This window comes from Sinocyclocheilus grahami, unplaced genomic scaffold (genome assembly GCF_001515645.1).
Source record: "Sinocyclocheilus grahami isolate Dianchi unplaced genomic scaffold, SAMN03320097.WGS_v1.1 scaffold77.1, whole genome shotgun sequence".
NCBI classification, from domain to species: Eukaryota; Metazoa; Chordata; class Actinopteri; order Cypriniformes; family Cyprinidae; genus Sinocyclocheilus; species Sinocyclocheilus grahami.
In genome coordinates, this window is record NW_015505256.1 from 915777 (window position 1) to 931294 (window position 15518).

General features: G+C 37.7%; 1 protein-coding gene across 1 annotated transcript in view; it reads right to left on the reverse strand.

The window, feature by feature from the left end:
• Positions 1-8327: 8327 nt before the first annotated feature.
• Positions 8328-15518, reverse strand: part of LOC107586087 (cartilage acidic protein 1-like) — a 16998-nt gene continuing 9807 nt past the window's right edge. The window contains exons 7-11 of the mRNA XM_016273324.1: positions 14690-14772; positions 13157-13257; positions 13024-13027; positions 8502-8647; positions 8328-8414 (exon numbers count right to left, since the gene is read on the reverse strand). Coding sequence (XP_016128810.1) covers positions 8328-8414; positions 8502-8647; positions 13024-13027; positions 13157-13257; positions 14690-14772 — 421 coding nt within the window. The remainder of the gene's footprint in view (positions 8415-8501; positions 8648-13023; positions 13028-13156; positions 13258-14689; positions 14773-15518) is intronic.

Sequence of the window (15518 nt, forward strand, 5' to 3'; positions counted from 1 at the left end):
CTGTGAACAAACAACCCCAGCTTCGTACAGCGAAAAGGCAATTTACCCAGGACTCAATGCTTCACTTTTCAGGCACCACAGCTGATTTTAATCTTTCATCATTCTCACTTTTGCCAATTTCAAAGGTACCAGCTTAAAATAATTGCTTATTAAATCAACATTAACCTTTTGACACCATTTTCCAAACCTGAATGGCTATACTGAAGCTAAAGAAATTACACAAACTTGTTCCTTTTGTTCTTTATTTCTATTCCTATTATTAGGGCATTTTTTCACTTAAAGGGATAGTTCACCCAAAAATGAAAATTCTGTTATTAATTACTGACCCTCATGTCGTTCTAAACCCATAAGACCTCCGTTTAGATATTTTTGATGCTTTCTGAGAGCTCTCTGACCCTCCCATAGACAGCTGACACAGAATAGCATACGCTGTTTACATTCAGTAGATATTCTCCAAAATGGCACCAGGGTGGAGACGAATTGTTGAATAAAGTCGTTATTTTTGTTTTCTTTGCATACAAAAAGTATTCTCGTAGCTTTGTAAAATTACGGTTGAACCCCTGATGTCACATGGATTATTTTACCGATCTCCTTGCTACGCTTCTGGACCTTGATCATGGTAATTACATTGCTGTCTATGGGAGGGTCAGAGAGCTCTCAGAAAGCATAAAAATATCTTAATTTGTGTTCTGAAGATGAACGGAGGTCCTACGGGTTTAGTACGACATTAGGATGAGTAATTAATGACAGAATTATCATTTTTGGGTGAACTAACCCTTTAACATTAAACATAATGTTACATGTTTCTCTCTTAGTAATTCTGTCTGAATTGGTAGAAACAGTACACTGTAAAATACAATTACTTGGGCATACTTAAAAAAAGCATGCAAACTGATTGCCTTAAAAAAAACAAAGTAAAGTGAAATAGGAATAGTATGTTGTACTGACAAATGCACAAGAGTTCTAGTAACTATAAAAGAACTGTAGGGGGTACTCAATCCTTTACTTTTGGTTTACTTTTGACTTAGTATCTACTCACTGACTCCCAGAGTGCATTGCGGCATGAATAAATCATGCAATTGCTTTGTTTTACTGTTGTTGTTTTTATTTGCCAGTTTTATTTGCTGTCTTGTGTCAGTAGTAGCACAACAAAAAGAGCAAATATAATGGTTAGTTATAATTAATACAAATTTATAAAATTGAATTGTTACCATTGTTGTGATTCGCGTGCTAAATGTTGAAGTCTGTGTTTGACTCAAACATATTACCACAATATTAAAGGATTATATCAACCCAATTAAAAGCTTCTCAGGGTGTTTAGAAAAACAATGAAAATGTAAAAGATCATTAATGTACATGAAAAATACACTAGGAAATGATTTAATTAGAAGATAGGTTACCTTCTGAAAGCAACCATTTATTACTTTTCTTCCCTTGAAATCAAATAAATCTGATTTCATGATGCATTGCTACATCAATTGGAAGAAAATTATATTAATATAAATAAAGTTAGTAAATAAACACTAATCATTATAACGACACATTTTAGGAAAATCAATATCAATTTATGAAGTTAGCTTATGTGATGTTCTCTCAAATATCTCAGTTGTATTGAAAATTCAGCATTCAAGATGACTTTGGGAAACGAGTGAATGCAACTAGTGAAAGATAACTGCAGACATGGAGGAAATGACTGAAAAGTCTATTAAGAATTGACCCACCTCAAAAACTATTTTTCTTTTCTTCAGATTTTATATTGCACATTAGCAACATATTAGTGCACTGCTGCCTCTCAATGGTTTATTAATGTTATTTATTCCTTTGGTTATTGCACGGACTGGTTTTGCCATGCTGCATAGAACGGAAGTAGGCATGAATGCAGGATTACATGCCTTACTGTTTTCACTTGTAGCTAGTCTAATTGATGAAAGTGTGTGTGTGTGTGTGTGTGTGTGTGTGTGTCTTTATGTGTTGGTGTCACTGATGATGTTAATTGACCAACAGGTCAGGGCAGTAATGAGAATCTAATCAGTTGGAACAGGCATTTTAATCCATTAATCTGAGCTAAGCCTCCCCATCAACAACATGCTTTAAATCCGTTTATCAACACGCTAACGTGTGTCAACTTTCCAGGCTAATGAATGCCAAAGCTGTATGTACAAGAATCATCTATGTCTCTCTTTATTTACTTTCAACAGTAGAACTACAGCCTTTCTGAACTGATACAAACCCAACCCAAGTCCTCTGTTTGTGTTGTGCCATCTATGTGAGGGATGCTAGGTAGCATGATGCACCTGACATACCGAGAGTTATGAATATGCTTTAAAATGCTGGACAGGATGCCATGCTCATCAAACTTTAAACTTCACAGGAACAAAAGGAAGAATAGAGACATTATTCTTCATTGACAGAGTGCAAGCCTCAGCAAGCATTGGGCACAGAAAGGTCTAATTTATTAACGAATACTGAATTTCAAAGTTTTGTTCAGTGCTTTTCAGCTGTCCAAAATAAACATATTCTGAAAGAAATTTTAAACGTATAATTTTACCCTTGTGAGAGGAAAACGAGTTCAGAACCCACCCAGTGATGTAAAACAATGGGCTTTTGGATAGTATAGAGTATGTTTGAACATATGAATGATTATATGTCATTCATTCTTTTCCCAAATGAAAACACACACACACACACAGCTTAAACCTGTGCCCAAAACCCATCTAAAATCTTTGAAACAACCGACCATTGCTGCATTTCCCAAAAGCATCGTAAGCTTAAGTACATCATAGACCCATTGAACCCAATGGAGTGATGATCAACTTAGGCTTACAATGCTTTTTGGAAACGCAGCCCTTATCAATTTGGGCGTGCTGGGAGACCAGCAAACCACTTTAGTCTGTTCTAAGCTTGGTCAACATAGTGTTACACTAAATGGGCAGGTTGTACATTAGAAAAGGGAGGCGTATCATTGATAAATTTAATTTCAGTTTGAAGAGAGTCATTGAGATATGTGTTGCTCATGGTGTATTCATCATTGATCATGCTGAATCATGGCCTCTTGTTTTTGTGCACCAGAGTATGTTGTGCATTATCACTGGCATTGACCTATGAGAGATATCTGATACACTTAAGATTGGAAAGTTAATATGTCCGAGTAACCCCACACCTCTGGAGCACTGAATGGGACCCACACAGCGAGCCACTGAATGTGAGGTGTAGGTTTAAAAGTTGGTCTCTGATGTGCATTTCCCATCTTTTGGTAGTGACCTTTCTGAATCAAAATTCTTTTGGGGTCATGTCATCTCCTACGTCCTTGGAAACTGATTATGCAGTGTCAACCAGAGCTTAGTACTAAATGTCAACAGTGTATTCAAGCTGAAATCACACTCATCTGATGATTTGTATCAGATTTCAGCCATTTGTTTTCCACTACACTCTTAAAAATAAAGGTGCTTCAAAAGGTTCTTCAAGCGATGCCATAGAAGAACCATTTTTGGTTCCACAAAGAACCATTCAGTCAAAGGTTCTTTAAAGAACCATCTCTTTCTTACCTTTTTATAATCTGAAGAACCTTCTTTCGCCACAAATAACCTTTTGTGAAACAGAAAGGTTCTTCATATGTTAAAGGTTCTTTATGGAACCATTTAGACAAAAAGGTTCTTCTATGGCATCGTGAAGCACCTTTATTTTTAAGAGTGTATGAGGTTTTCCACAATGGATGCTTTTTAATGGAGGTTTTTTGATGCACTTTTCTGCACAGTTTTCTAGGCTTATGAAAATGTTTTACATTTATTGCATTAGTGAATTAACACCTGGTCTTATTCAATTGTATGCACTGTTAATGTACACAGATATACGTGGAGCGAGAAAGGCCACCTGTTGCTTCAAGCTGAAGATGACACTTTTTTTTTCCTTCCACAGATCTTGTATGAACTGTGATAATAGGGTGATCATTTGTATTCAGATGTTTGAATGAGTACAGTAACATAAAATATCAGTGTTTTGACGACATTTAAAAAATAAAGGCTCTAAGAAATTAGCAATTTGGAGATGTACGAATCTTTAGGAATAATCTGACAACTGTCCAGAACTGAAATTGCTAGAATAAATTATTTTTTATTTTATTTAATTGTATTTATTACTAGAGCTCAGTGAGATTTCATAATTCATTTTCTGCAGCCTCTGACATGACGTGACCCCTGAAATATTTTAAATCCGAATTTTGAAATCTTCTTTGAAACATACACTTTCAAGAACCATATTGTACTGTGTACAAATACCTATGAATGCGAGCGCTATTACATTGGTGATAAAAGGGTAATAAAAACAATGAGCTCTGACAGAACTATGGAGAATTCAGTTCCTGCTCTCAAATCTAGCTGCAGTTATTATCAACTAATATTTAATCAGATGTGCTGCCATCTTGAGATTTAGAAAAAGAATCACAAATGCGTTCTGACTATATCCATCTTTCACAGAGCTGGAGGTTTGTAATGAGCAGGAAATGAAACTCAAATGGCAGCATAGTCACGCACAAGCAATGTTACAGTCGCAGCGCGATGGGTGGAAATTTCGAGGGTGAACGTAAAAGAAAATTACTGATCTAATTTCATTCTCTGCTGAAGGTGTAATTCTTTTTTTAGTCTATTTTTTCTCCTCTGCATCAACCCACATATTGAGTATCAAAATATCTGCATTCATCGGTGTGAGCAGAGGTGCAGTGGTGTGAGATTGATCTTCGGAGGACCTTTAATCTCGGGCTTGATTGCACTATGCGTCGACACAGCGAGCAGAGTGGTGGAAATCAGTGCTGGATTTCCAACCGACACCTAGCGTATGCCCTGATTATGCAAATGGCATGCCAATCAGCTTCAGTTCTCTGACTAGTGCACAGCAAACAGGTCACCTTGTTCAAAAGCCTCCCTCTCTCTAATAATGATATGGATTGTGGTTTTATTTAAAGGGGGCATAACACACACAGTTTTACCCAATCTCATGTTAATCTTGAGTACCTATAGAGTAGTACTGCATCCTTCATATCTCCAAAAAGTCTTTAGTTTTATCATATTTATGTAAAAAAAAATATACAGCTTTACGATTCTCTCCGGAAAAAGCCGAGCTCCTGGAGGCGCGCCGTGGGCGGAGCTAAAGAGTGACGAGCACTTGAGCGCCGAATGCCAACAAAACAGACATTTGATGACGTTTCACTTATCGTCTGCAGTTCTGAATCATGACCAGGATCTTTTATAGCTGGGACCGCTCCATCTTTCAGTATCAAACGATGTGCAAATCCAGCGTCGAACTGGACCTTGTTTATAAAACGTTCGTCAACAAACACACTTGGGAAACTCCGTTGCTGCCCCGGAAAAACAAACTGTATCCACTGTTTACATAACGCTGGGTTCTTTAGGAAGCTGAACAAAGTTATCTTTCCCTTGCAACCAAAAACACACTTCTTTGGAGACATTCTTCCCGAGCAAGTCCCGTGCAGCGCTGCTGCCGGATGAAGCTCTTTGATGGACGGGATATTGCTCTCGTTCTGGTCGATGCGTGCGCCGGCGCGCTCTTCCTGGAGAAATGACCATATAAGGAGTTCCACCCTCGTTTAAGAGCCACGATCGAAAAAAAACTCTCAGAAACTTGTACGAACCCAGAAGTAAGATTTTTGCCACAGAAGTAATGTGTCATACGTCCAAATTGTTTTTTGAAACTTTGTCCATGCTTAGCATGAGAATCCAACTCTTTAACAGTGCAAACAACTCTGAATGCATGAAACAGCATTGTGCCCCCGCTTTAAGATTTGGGGCCAGTTTTACTAAACAGGGCAAATTAGCGCGAGAGCGCAATTCCAAAACAGCAGCGATGGGAGAGGAAATTTCTGTGGGTGATTTACTAACAATGGGCAAATTAAAGAACACAGACGCAACATCTCATTTACATATCGACCAGCACAATATACCAAGCGCAGCGCAAATTAGTGTAGTTGCAAATAAAGAAATAAAGAAGCCACGGTATGTTGAAAAGCCAAAAAATGAAATTTTTGAAAGTAAAAAATAGCATGGCTTGGCAAACGATATGTTCAGATAATGTGTTCTTCTGGCATTCTAAATAAATTAATACGTGTGGAAAAATCCTCTCCCTTCTACCACGCGCTCTCTGTTCTCTGCGGTGTCTCCTCCTAGCAACAACAGTTGCAGCCATTTCAAGCGCAATATATTTTAAGATATACTTTTTTGGGGCGTTAAAATGCCAGTAATTTGATGAGCGCAAATGTTAGTAAAACACGTTGTGTGATTCATTTGAATACTCTCCTTCAATACATTTTGCATCTGAAAGGGAAACTCCTACAAATGCATATTCAATAAAGTCAAGCACAAAAATAACTGTTCACACCTTTTCAGCGCTAATTTGTCACTGCGTGTCTTTAGTAAAACCTGACAGCACATAAGATGTTCTTTAAAAAGGTATGTCATTTACATGTTGTTGTATTTTCTAAATTTAATGTTAACTCATGTCATACTAGTTTAAAAGTTGCCGAAAGTCCCACATCCATTTGAAGTTCCTTGCGTTTTTCAATAGAAATACCCTTTCATCAAAAACAAGAAGAATACACTCACCAATTTGCTTCTAAACATAGAAAGACATCTCATTCTTCTTGAACATCTGACGTGACGTCTTGTCAAAGTGACTCATAGCACTCAACCAAAGCTCATGGCAAATGCTGCGATGTTCATCTCCAAAAAATCTGTCATGTCAGTTCTCCTACCCTCCACTGTGTAAACACCATCTCCATTTTGTTCCAAAAATCCATTCCTGAAGCAGTTTTGTGTCCTACTCTGGATGTCCAGTCAGGTGTGATGCTAATGTGTGTAAATGACTGTGAGGCTTACCATGCTAAATAAATAAATCTCATTTGAGGGCCAGTTGTGAGAAGATATTAAATCTGTTGTTCAGAGTGCAGATTAGCATGAACTAAAGAAGTGTGGGTATTGATTGGCATTTTGCTGACCATTGTTAACTCTGATCCTTGTATTACCTTATCAGCTTCAACAACTCATTGTGCTGTAAGAATTAGGCTGCGAGACCCATAAGGATTGAGAGGAATATGGAAAAGTTAGATGGGGTGTAGCAATGTAATTACTTAATAAACATTTATTAGATTAAATACTGTTTACATTTTAAGCATATTTTTGTTTTCATTTTTCATTTTTGGATGGTTTATTAGATAAAGTTATCTAGCCCAAAGCAATGAGCAGTTTTCTCTTGTTCTTGATAATATTATTTGCTTAATATTCCTTGATTATCATGTTTATGCAATCTATAGCCCTCTGGTTTGTGAATTTAGTAAATATTACATGTTGCTTTTCATTTTACCCCCAGTATTGGTGATTAAAGCTGCATAATTGATTCTGGACTTCTACTAATGCTAATTAGATTGTAAGAGCAGAATGATTGGTATAAAAGGCTGGAAGAAGCGCAAAATGGCTTCACATGCATCTGAAAGAACCAGCCTTCAGGACGTCCCAGAGTGTCCAGCAAGCACCAGGACCATCTCCTCCTGAGGAGTCAGCTACGGAATTGTGTCACCACCAGTGCAGAGCTTGCTCAGGAATGGCAGAGTGAGGCCAAGACTTTTGGACTACGGCCTGGTATCAAGAAGGGCAGCAAAGAAGCCACTTCTCTCCAAGAAAAACATCAAGGACAGACTGAAATTCTGCAGGAAGTACAAGGATTGGGCAGTAGAAGACTGGTGCAAAGTTATTTTCTCTGATGAAGCTCCCTTCCGACTGTTTGGGACATCTGGAAAATCGATTGTTCGGAGAAGAAAAGGGGAACGCTACCATGAGTCCTGTGTTGTGCCAACAGTGAAGCATCCTGAGACCATCCATGTGTGGGGTTGCTTTTCAACCAAGGGAGTGAGTGGGCTCTCTCATAATTCTGCCCAAAAACAGTGCCATGAATAAAGAATGGTATCAAAACGTCCTGCAAGAGCGACTTTTTCTAACGATCCATGAGCAATTTGGTGATGATCCGTGCATTTTCCAGCATGATGGAGCACCATATCACAAAGCAAGAGTGATAAAGAAGTGGCTCGAAGATTATTACATTGAAATTTTGGATCTGTCATTTTGAAAAAATCGGTATCTGCATCGGCTACCGATATATGTTTACTTTTGTTTTGAAACAACACCAAGTCTCTCTTGTGAAGAAGTTATAAACTAATTATTTTTAAATTTGGTTAGTTTAGAGCAAAAACCTATTTGTTAGAAATAATAAACATTATTAAAAAAATTTTTTAATGAGAGTACATTTGTTGCAATGGATTATGGAGTTTAGGCCTCTGGGAGGTTAAAGGTCACATTGCTCAAAAACTTACCAGTGCAGCGGCCATTTTCATTGACCTCAAATCCTGGTCCACACTGTGAAAAAAAAATAGACATTACTTACAACAATTAAATCTCTCAAATAAAGAAAGAACACGTGAGTATGCCAGGCAGGGTACGTACCTCGATCTCCACCACTGGGGTCGCCTCCTCCTCATTCTCAGGGTAATAGATCTCCATCACTTTGTTCATATCACTGGGCTCCAGAGGTCTTGCCACAGAACGTCCATCTGGCCAGAACACTTCCACACTGGTGGCCACATCTTTCCCTGTCAGGGCGGCAAAGCAGCAATCCTTTTAGTACCTTACGAACAGCCCGTCTTTATAACTTCCCCTCAGGCTTAGGAGACATAATGAATGATTCCTTTATTTAATGTCCATTTCTCCATGGAAAAATACCATTCTGGAGAAAGGGCCCTCCCAAGAAGTTTCTCGGCAATAGCCAGGTTGGAATAGGCTCTGGTTTGGCACAGACCACGTAGTCTTTTAAACAAATGCACAAGTATGTGTTCAGTCTCAGCTGTGGACAGCTTCGTGAGCAGCGAGGCCTGAACACATCTCCTTTGATCGGCAGAACCGGTTTCTCATGACTGCCGGTGTGTGGGGTTCACAGGCCAAGAGCGTTTCTGGCATAGCAGCCACTGAGGCATTAAAGCAATGAGATTCTCACATGCCAGTCCGATGAAATCTGTCTGTTGTTTGGTGGCTGCAATAAGGAGCCATATAAATGGCACAGTGGTTGGAAAGCACTTCATTTAAGAAGGTTTACAGAAGCATCCATTAACTACCTTCAATCTAATAGTCAGAGACACTTTCTCACAGACGGCGGGGACGGTAATTAACATGGCCGTTAGAGGAGACTGTCATAGTGATCATGAACGGAGAGATCATCTTTTGGAAATGAATGTGGTGGAGGAGGAAGGCAGAACTTCAAAGGAGCTGAAATGAGGAGGGACATGGTGGGCATTAGACTTTCTTTCCATTATAGCCTTTAGTCAAGCAGGAGAGAAGCTGACTGCCTTCCCAGTTCTTAATTAAAGTGACATTTCTTAGGTAAACAAATCCACGGGGCTCCTGGCAGGGCCCAGGCTGGCTCAGGTGCCTCTCGAGACAAAAAGCATGACATTTCACCAGTGGTTACTGAAAAATGCAGTTTAGTTGGGAAAGACATACTGAGCACCTATTGGCTTTTTATTTAATAAAGGCAATCTGCAAATTCTGCATGTGGAAAATGATAGATGATTGCAGTGTTTGGATAACTGAATGCAATACTGATAATATTCACTAACAAACAGTACCATGGTATTTAAATAATGATTAATTAATTAATTTAGTTAGTTAGTTTGAGAAATCAGAAATTCTAAATATCTAATAATCTAAATAACAAGTTATTTCATTTATTAAATAAAAATCCATATTTTTGTTCTGTTGAGATGTATCATGGTAATCTAAACATTCAAAATGTCTAAAAATCTATAAAATATATATATATATATAAAAAATTATATTTTTTAATTACATTTAAAATTTTACTTAATTTCTGATGTTTTAGGAGTATCATGGGATGGTTTTATCTGAGAAATATAAAAGTTTTAAAGATCTAAAAACCTTAAAATATATTTAAAAAACAATAATTTAATCTAAAAATTTAAAAAAAGAGAGATTTACCATAGTAATTTTTGGCAAATAAATCGAAATATTCAAAATATCTCAAAATCAAAAATAAGAAATTAATATAAGGTGCAATTGTGCGGTACCACAAGCTATATTTCCATCACCCTGTTTTTATGCACATTTTGAAGTATCACATCAGAAATGAGTGATGGAAATGCCCAATTTTGAAGAAGAAAAAAAAAACTTAATTCACAAAAAAGTTTTTATGCTCGCTTGAGGTGGTTTTTGACTTGAGCAAAAATGAGTTAATGTGAATAATGGGAGATGGAAACGCATTTGCAGAATAAATTCAGATGTAACGAATATTAAACCCACGTGACTAATCGGTTGTTTCCGCTGATGGTGTTTTATTTACTGTTGGTTACTAGGTTACCAATACCACCGTCATCCACTCAAACAACTTGATTGAAACGCACCTAATTCATACTTGGATTTTTCTTTTTTTGCAAACTTTGAAAAGGTTGATCTATTGTGAGATATAAAGTCATATTGTGAGACAACACTGCCACTGCAAGAAATAAAGCTGCAATTGTGAGACAAAAATTCAGAATTTGTTAAAAAACATGTTTTTAAGAAATCTGACTTCCATAATCTGACACCATAAACTGTACTATGAATTTATTTTGTAGTGCAGATATTTTTACATCAATTTACAAACACTCTTACTGAAAGAAACATTGACGAGAGGCCTGAACTCGTACGCACATATTTACGAGCCCTTGGGGTGATCCAGTGACCACTGATGGCTATCGTTTTGTTTTTCACAGCACATTCAGAGCAATCCGAGCTTCCAGCTGGCAGCCTACTCCTGCCACAAATCTGTCCGATAGCTCCCAGATGAAGCCATGTGCCTCCAAGCATCTGTAACATGGCCGAGCCGTGGGGAAAAGGTCCCAGTCTGCTGCCACTGGCTGCTGCACCTGCAGGCTCCTCTCCGGACCTCCAGTCTATGAGGATATTCAAGGAACCGGGCTCCACGCGGAGGATTATGTTACTGAGTCCCGAAGCAACCCCACTGAACATGACCTGGTGTTACATCATAATTGTTTCTCTGTAATGAGTCAGCAGAGCGAATACTTGTTTTCCCGCTACTCTGCGACCCTGAACATTTCCGAGCCGGTGGATGCACTTATGAAATAGATATTTTACAGGTCTGGACAATTTCATAGCTGTTCCTTTCTTAAAGCTGCAGTCCGTAACTTTTTTTGGTTAAAAATGATCCTAAATCAATATTCATATTCAAAGTTCATAACCAGCCAGTGTTCAAAACTATCACCTTACTTTAGCCCGATTCACAACGGTTAGCTTATAATAATGTCTTCTAATTTGAGTGGTACGGGTAGGTTTTCGCGGGAAATTCGAGCATGGCACTGCGTCATTACGTCACTTCTGTAAACATAAAGAAGTTGTCCCTCATGCTTGCACTTGTCCATTTAATGAACTGTAACCTTCTTTAATCTTTTTACTAAAACAATGGTTCCATATTCCAAGTGTTCTTAAGGCATACAGTAGGGTTTGCCAAGAAACAAATCATAAATGCAATCTATTATTAAGCAAAAGTCTCCAGTCTCATTCGTGCATTTGTATGAGTGCACAGCAGTTTGCACCAGTGCGCGCATAGGAAAAGCACACAAGGGAGTCATTTTGAAACATCAGGACACGAAACAATGCTTTCTTCTCTGAGGTTCTGAGACAGTCAGGATTATACAAAAAGGATTATATAAAAGCTGTCATTCACTTAAGTTCATCGCGATCTCCAGACGTTCTGTTAATCAATGCACAATCAATCTCTCATTTGCATTGTATCTACACATTGTTATAATGAGAGGATTCGCGAGCTTGCAGAAGAACTCAGCACTTGACAAAAACTTGGCGTTTTGAGCAATGAGTGAAACTTTGACGCTCTCCAGAACACAAATACACACTAGAGCGTTTGCCAAATATGTTTCACCAATATCAGATGGGGCCCCGATTCCCCAGGCCCTAAGTGGCCACTTTAGGCCCGTTCACACCACATGCTTGCACTTGTCCATTTAATGAACTGTAACCTTCTTTAATCTTTTTACTAAAACAATGGTTCCATATTCCAAGTGTTCTTAAGGCATACAGTAGGGTTTGCCAAGAAACAAATCATAAAAGCAATCTATTATTAAGCAAAAGTCTCCAGTCGCATTCGTGCATTTGTATGAGTGCACAGCAGTTTGCACCAGTGCGCGCATAGGAAAAGCACACAAGGGAGTCATTTTGAAACATCAGGACACGAAACAATGCTTTCTTCTCTGAGGTTCTGAGACAGTCAGGATTATACAAAAAGGATTATATAAAAGCTGTCATTCACTTAAGTTCATCGCGATCTCCAGACGTTCTGTTAATCAATGCACAATCAATCTCTCATTTGCATTGTATCTACACATTGTTATAATGAGAGGATTCGCGAGCTTGCAGAAGAACTCAGCACTTGACAAAAACTTGGCGTTTTGAGCAATGAGTGAAACTTTGACGCTCTCCAGAACACAAATACACACTAGAGCGTTTGCCAAATATGTTTCACCAATATCAGATGGGGCCCCGATTCCCCAGGCCCTAAGTGGCCACTTTAGGCCCGTTCACACCAAGGACGATAGCTATAAAGATAACGATAAAGATATAGTTCTAAAAAAATGTCTCAGTATTAAAGAATAGCAGAGTCCTCACCACAACTATAACGATAAAGACAAAGAGAAACGATATAGTTGGAATCACTTTCAAAATGATTTTTCTCCAGCTGATGACAAAAGCCAATCAGAATCCATCCTGCTGTAACAAGCCCGAGACTTTAAAGCGGCAGATGAGAGTGTGCTTAGAATAAACAGACGATATCGTTCGCTGGTGTGGATGCTAATATCGTTATCTTTATAGTTATCGTTCTTGGTGTGAACGGGGCTTTACCTTGCTTATTGGTTTGTCTCATTTCTGAATACCGCACTTTTACTTCTCTTAAGGAATTTCAGAAAAAACATTTGAGACAAAGTTGATACCAGAACCAAGCGTAACTTATTTCTCAAGGAAATCCTTAGGGTTTTGCCTATTTAAATGTGGCTGACCAGTCTAAAACACTATCTCACCTGAGTGACTTGATACACAGAGATGGGTTGAGCTGCACTTTCCCCATGCGTCACCAAAAGATCCAGCTGTCCATCTCCATCAATATCAGTCACAGCTGCTCCTGAAATACAGACCATTCTGCTCAGACACAGCTGTAACATATGTTGTTTCCAATTCTCAACATTAATACCAAAACATCTTTAGACCAGTTCTACATTAATACATTGGCTTTCTAATGATGATGATGATGATGATGATGGTGATTCAGATTGAGTGGTGACTGAACTCAATACTAAATGTCAGTAAATGACACAAGATGCAGTTACACACAAGCCTGGATTTATAATGCCATCTAGTGGTAGAGAGGAGATAACCAGGATTAAGTTTTGGAGATGAACGCAACCATCCCATCACTGGGGTTTTTTGTTTGTTCATCAAGTTGTTCATCTTCCTTTACATGAAGGTGTGCCCAATTAACATACACTACTGTGCAATACTGTAGTACACATGAAAAGTTTGGGGTCAGTAAGTTTTTACAAAATGTTTTTTTAAAGAACAAATACAGTAAAAGAGTCATAATGTGAAATATTATCAGCATCATTACTCCAGTCTTCATTGTCACATGATCCTTCACAAATCATTCTAATATACTAATTTTATGGCCAACTTATTATTATTATCAATATTGAAAACAGCTGTGCTGCTTAATATTTTGTGAAAACCATGACATCTTTTTTCAGGATTCTTTGATGAATAGAACGCTTAATAGAACAGCATTTATGTGAAATATAACATTTGTAATGATGTAAGTCTTTGTCACTTTTGTTTTGTTTAATGCATCACTGCTGGATAAAAATATAAATTTATTTTAAAAAACAAACAAAAAACAATGTAATGACTCCAAACCTTTGACTAATAGTGTATCAGTATTTCACTAGCTATGTGCCTTCACTCTGAACAAATGGGTAAACAAACCTGCACATTTGCCAATATACTAACCAATTAAGGTAAAACTACCTCAACTGACAATAAACCTCAACGTGATCAACTGTTTCTATAGCTTGATACATTAACACACCATGTTCAAGTGCAAAGTATCTATGACAAAATAAAAAAAATGAGAAGATGCACATCAGAGACTCTAAAGCCAATTAAAAAAAATAATAATTAAAAAAATAAATAAAAAAAAATATATATATATATATATATATATATATATATATATATATATCACATAGCAAGTGATTGATTGACAAGATTATCCTTTGATATTGTCCAAAATGTATAGAGATGGATTTGCAACAAATGTGATTTTAAACAACTTTTAAACAACATGGAGGTGAGTACATTAATGTGGTCTTTTTAATAACTTTTTGACAGAACATGCCCCTCAACCCTTTATAACTTAACTTTTTTTTTTTAAAGCTTTGGTTCATTTTCAAGTTATTTTAAGGGGAAAATATAAAATTTACCATATGTAAAAGTCATGAAATGGATTTACAAGATAAGCATTCCTAAATGTTGATGGAATGAACCAGCCAAACCCTCCGTACCAGTTCCCCGTCCCTCTGGCTCGGCGGCCTCCCCGATGTTCAGCTCCTCGATCTGTGGATCTCCGTGTTCTCGCCGAGAAACTCTGCCATGGTAAAGATTAATTACTTACTCACTTTGCCTTTTGGCTTGAGAGAGTTCCACACAAAGGAACAGTCAAAGACAAATGTACCTTGTCAGCTGCATGTTATACAACATGTCTCAAAGGAGATATTAATTTACAGGCTCATGAAACCCACACAATATTGATTCAGTTAAAACATTTTTAGGGCTGGAAGTTCATACTTTACATTTTGATGACTAATAATGCTAACTAAAAGGTTTCTTTATACAAAAAGCTTAAGGCTTTGCTTTGCTTTCTGAGAACCGAGGTCCAGATTGTTTGAGTATGGGATTAGAAACTAATTTGAAGCAATGTCCTGTTTAATGCTACATCCAGTCTTCTCATTAGAAAGCCATCGTGTAACGGGTGAGGTCGGATCTAGGGGGAATTTCCCATCAGGTAGAGTTGTGGTTGGACTGGGTTGTGTTTGTGGTCTGGCGGTTGAACTTGCTGGCTTGTCATGCCGCCTGGGCTTACCACCAAATCCCCAAAATAGAGAGAGAGTTTCCATAATTATGTCCTACCTTACAATGTAAATGTTAAAGAAATAACTCTGTTACATAATGATAATACTGTGTTTTGTTAGGTCATTTTGATCAAGCAGGCAGGTTAGACAGGTTACATTAATTATTTGATTATTATTATTATTAATAAAACAATATATATAAATATGTTTATCTGAGTGAAATAATCTATCCTACTGATATCTCATTGGGGGGGGGGGGGGG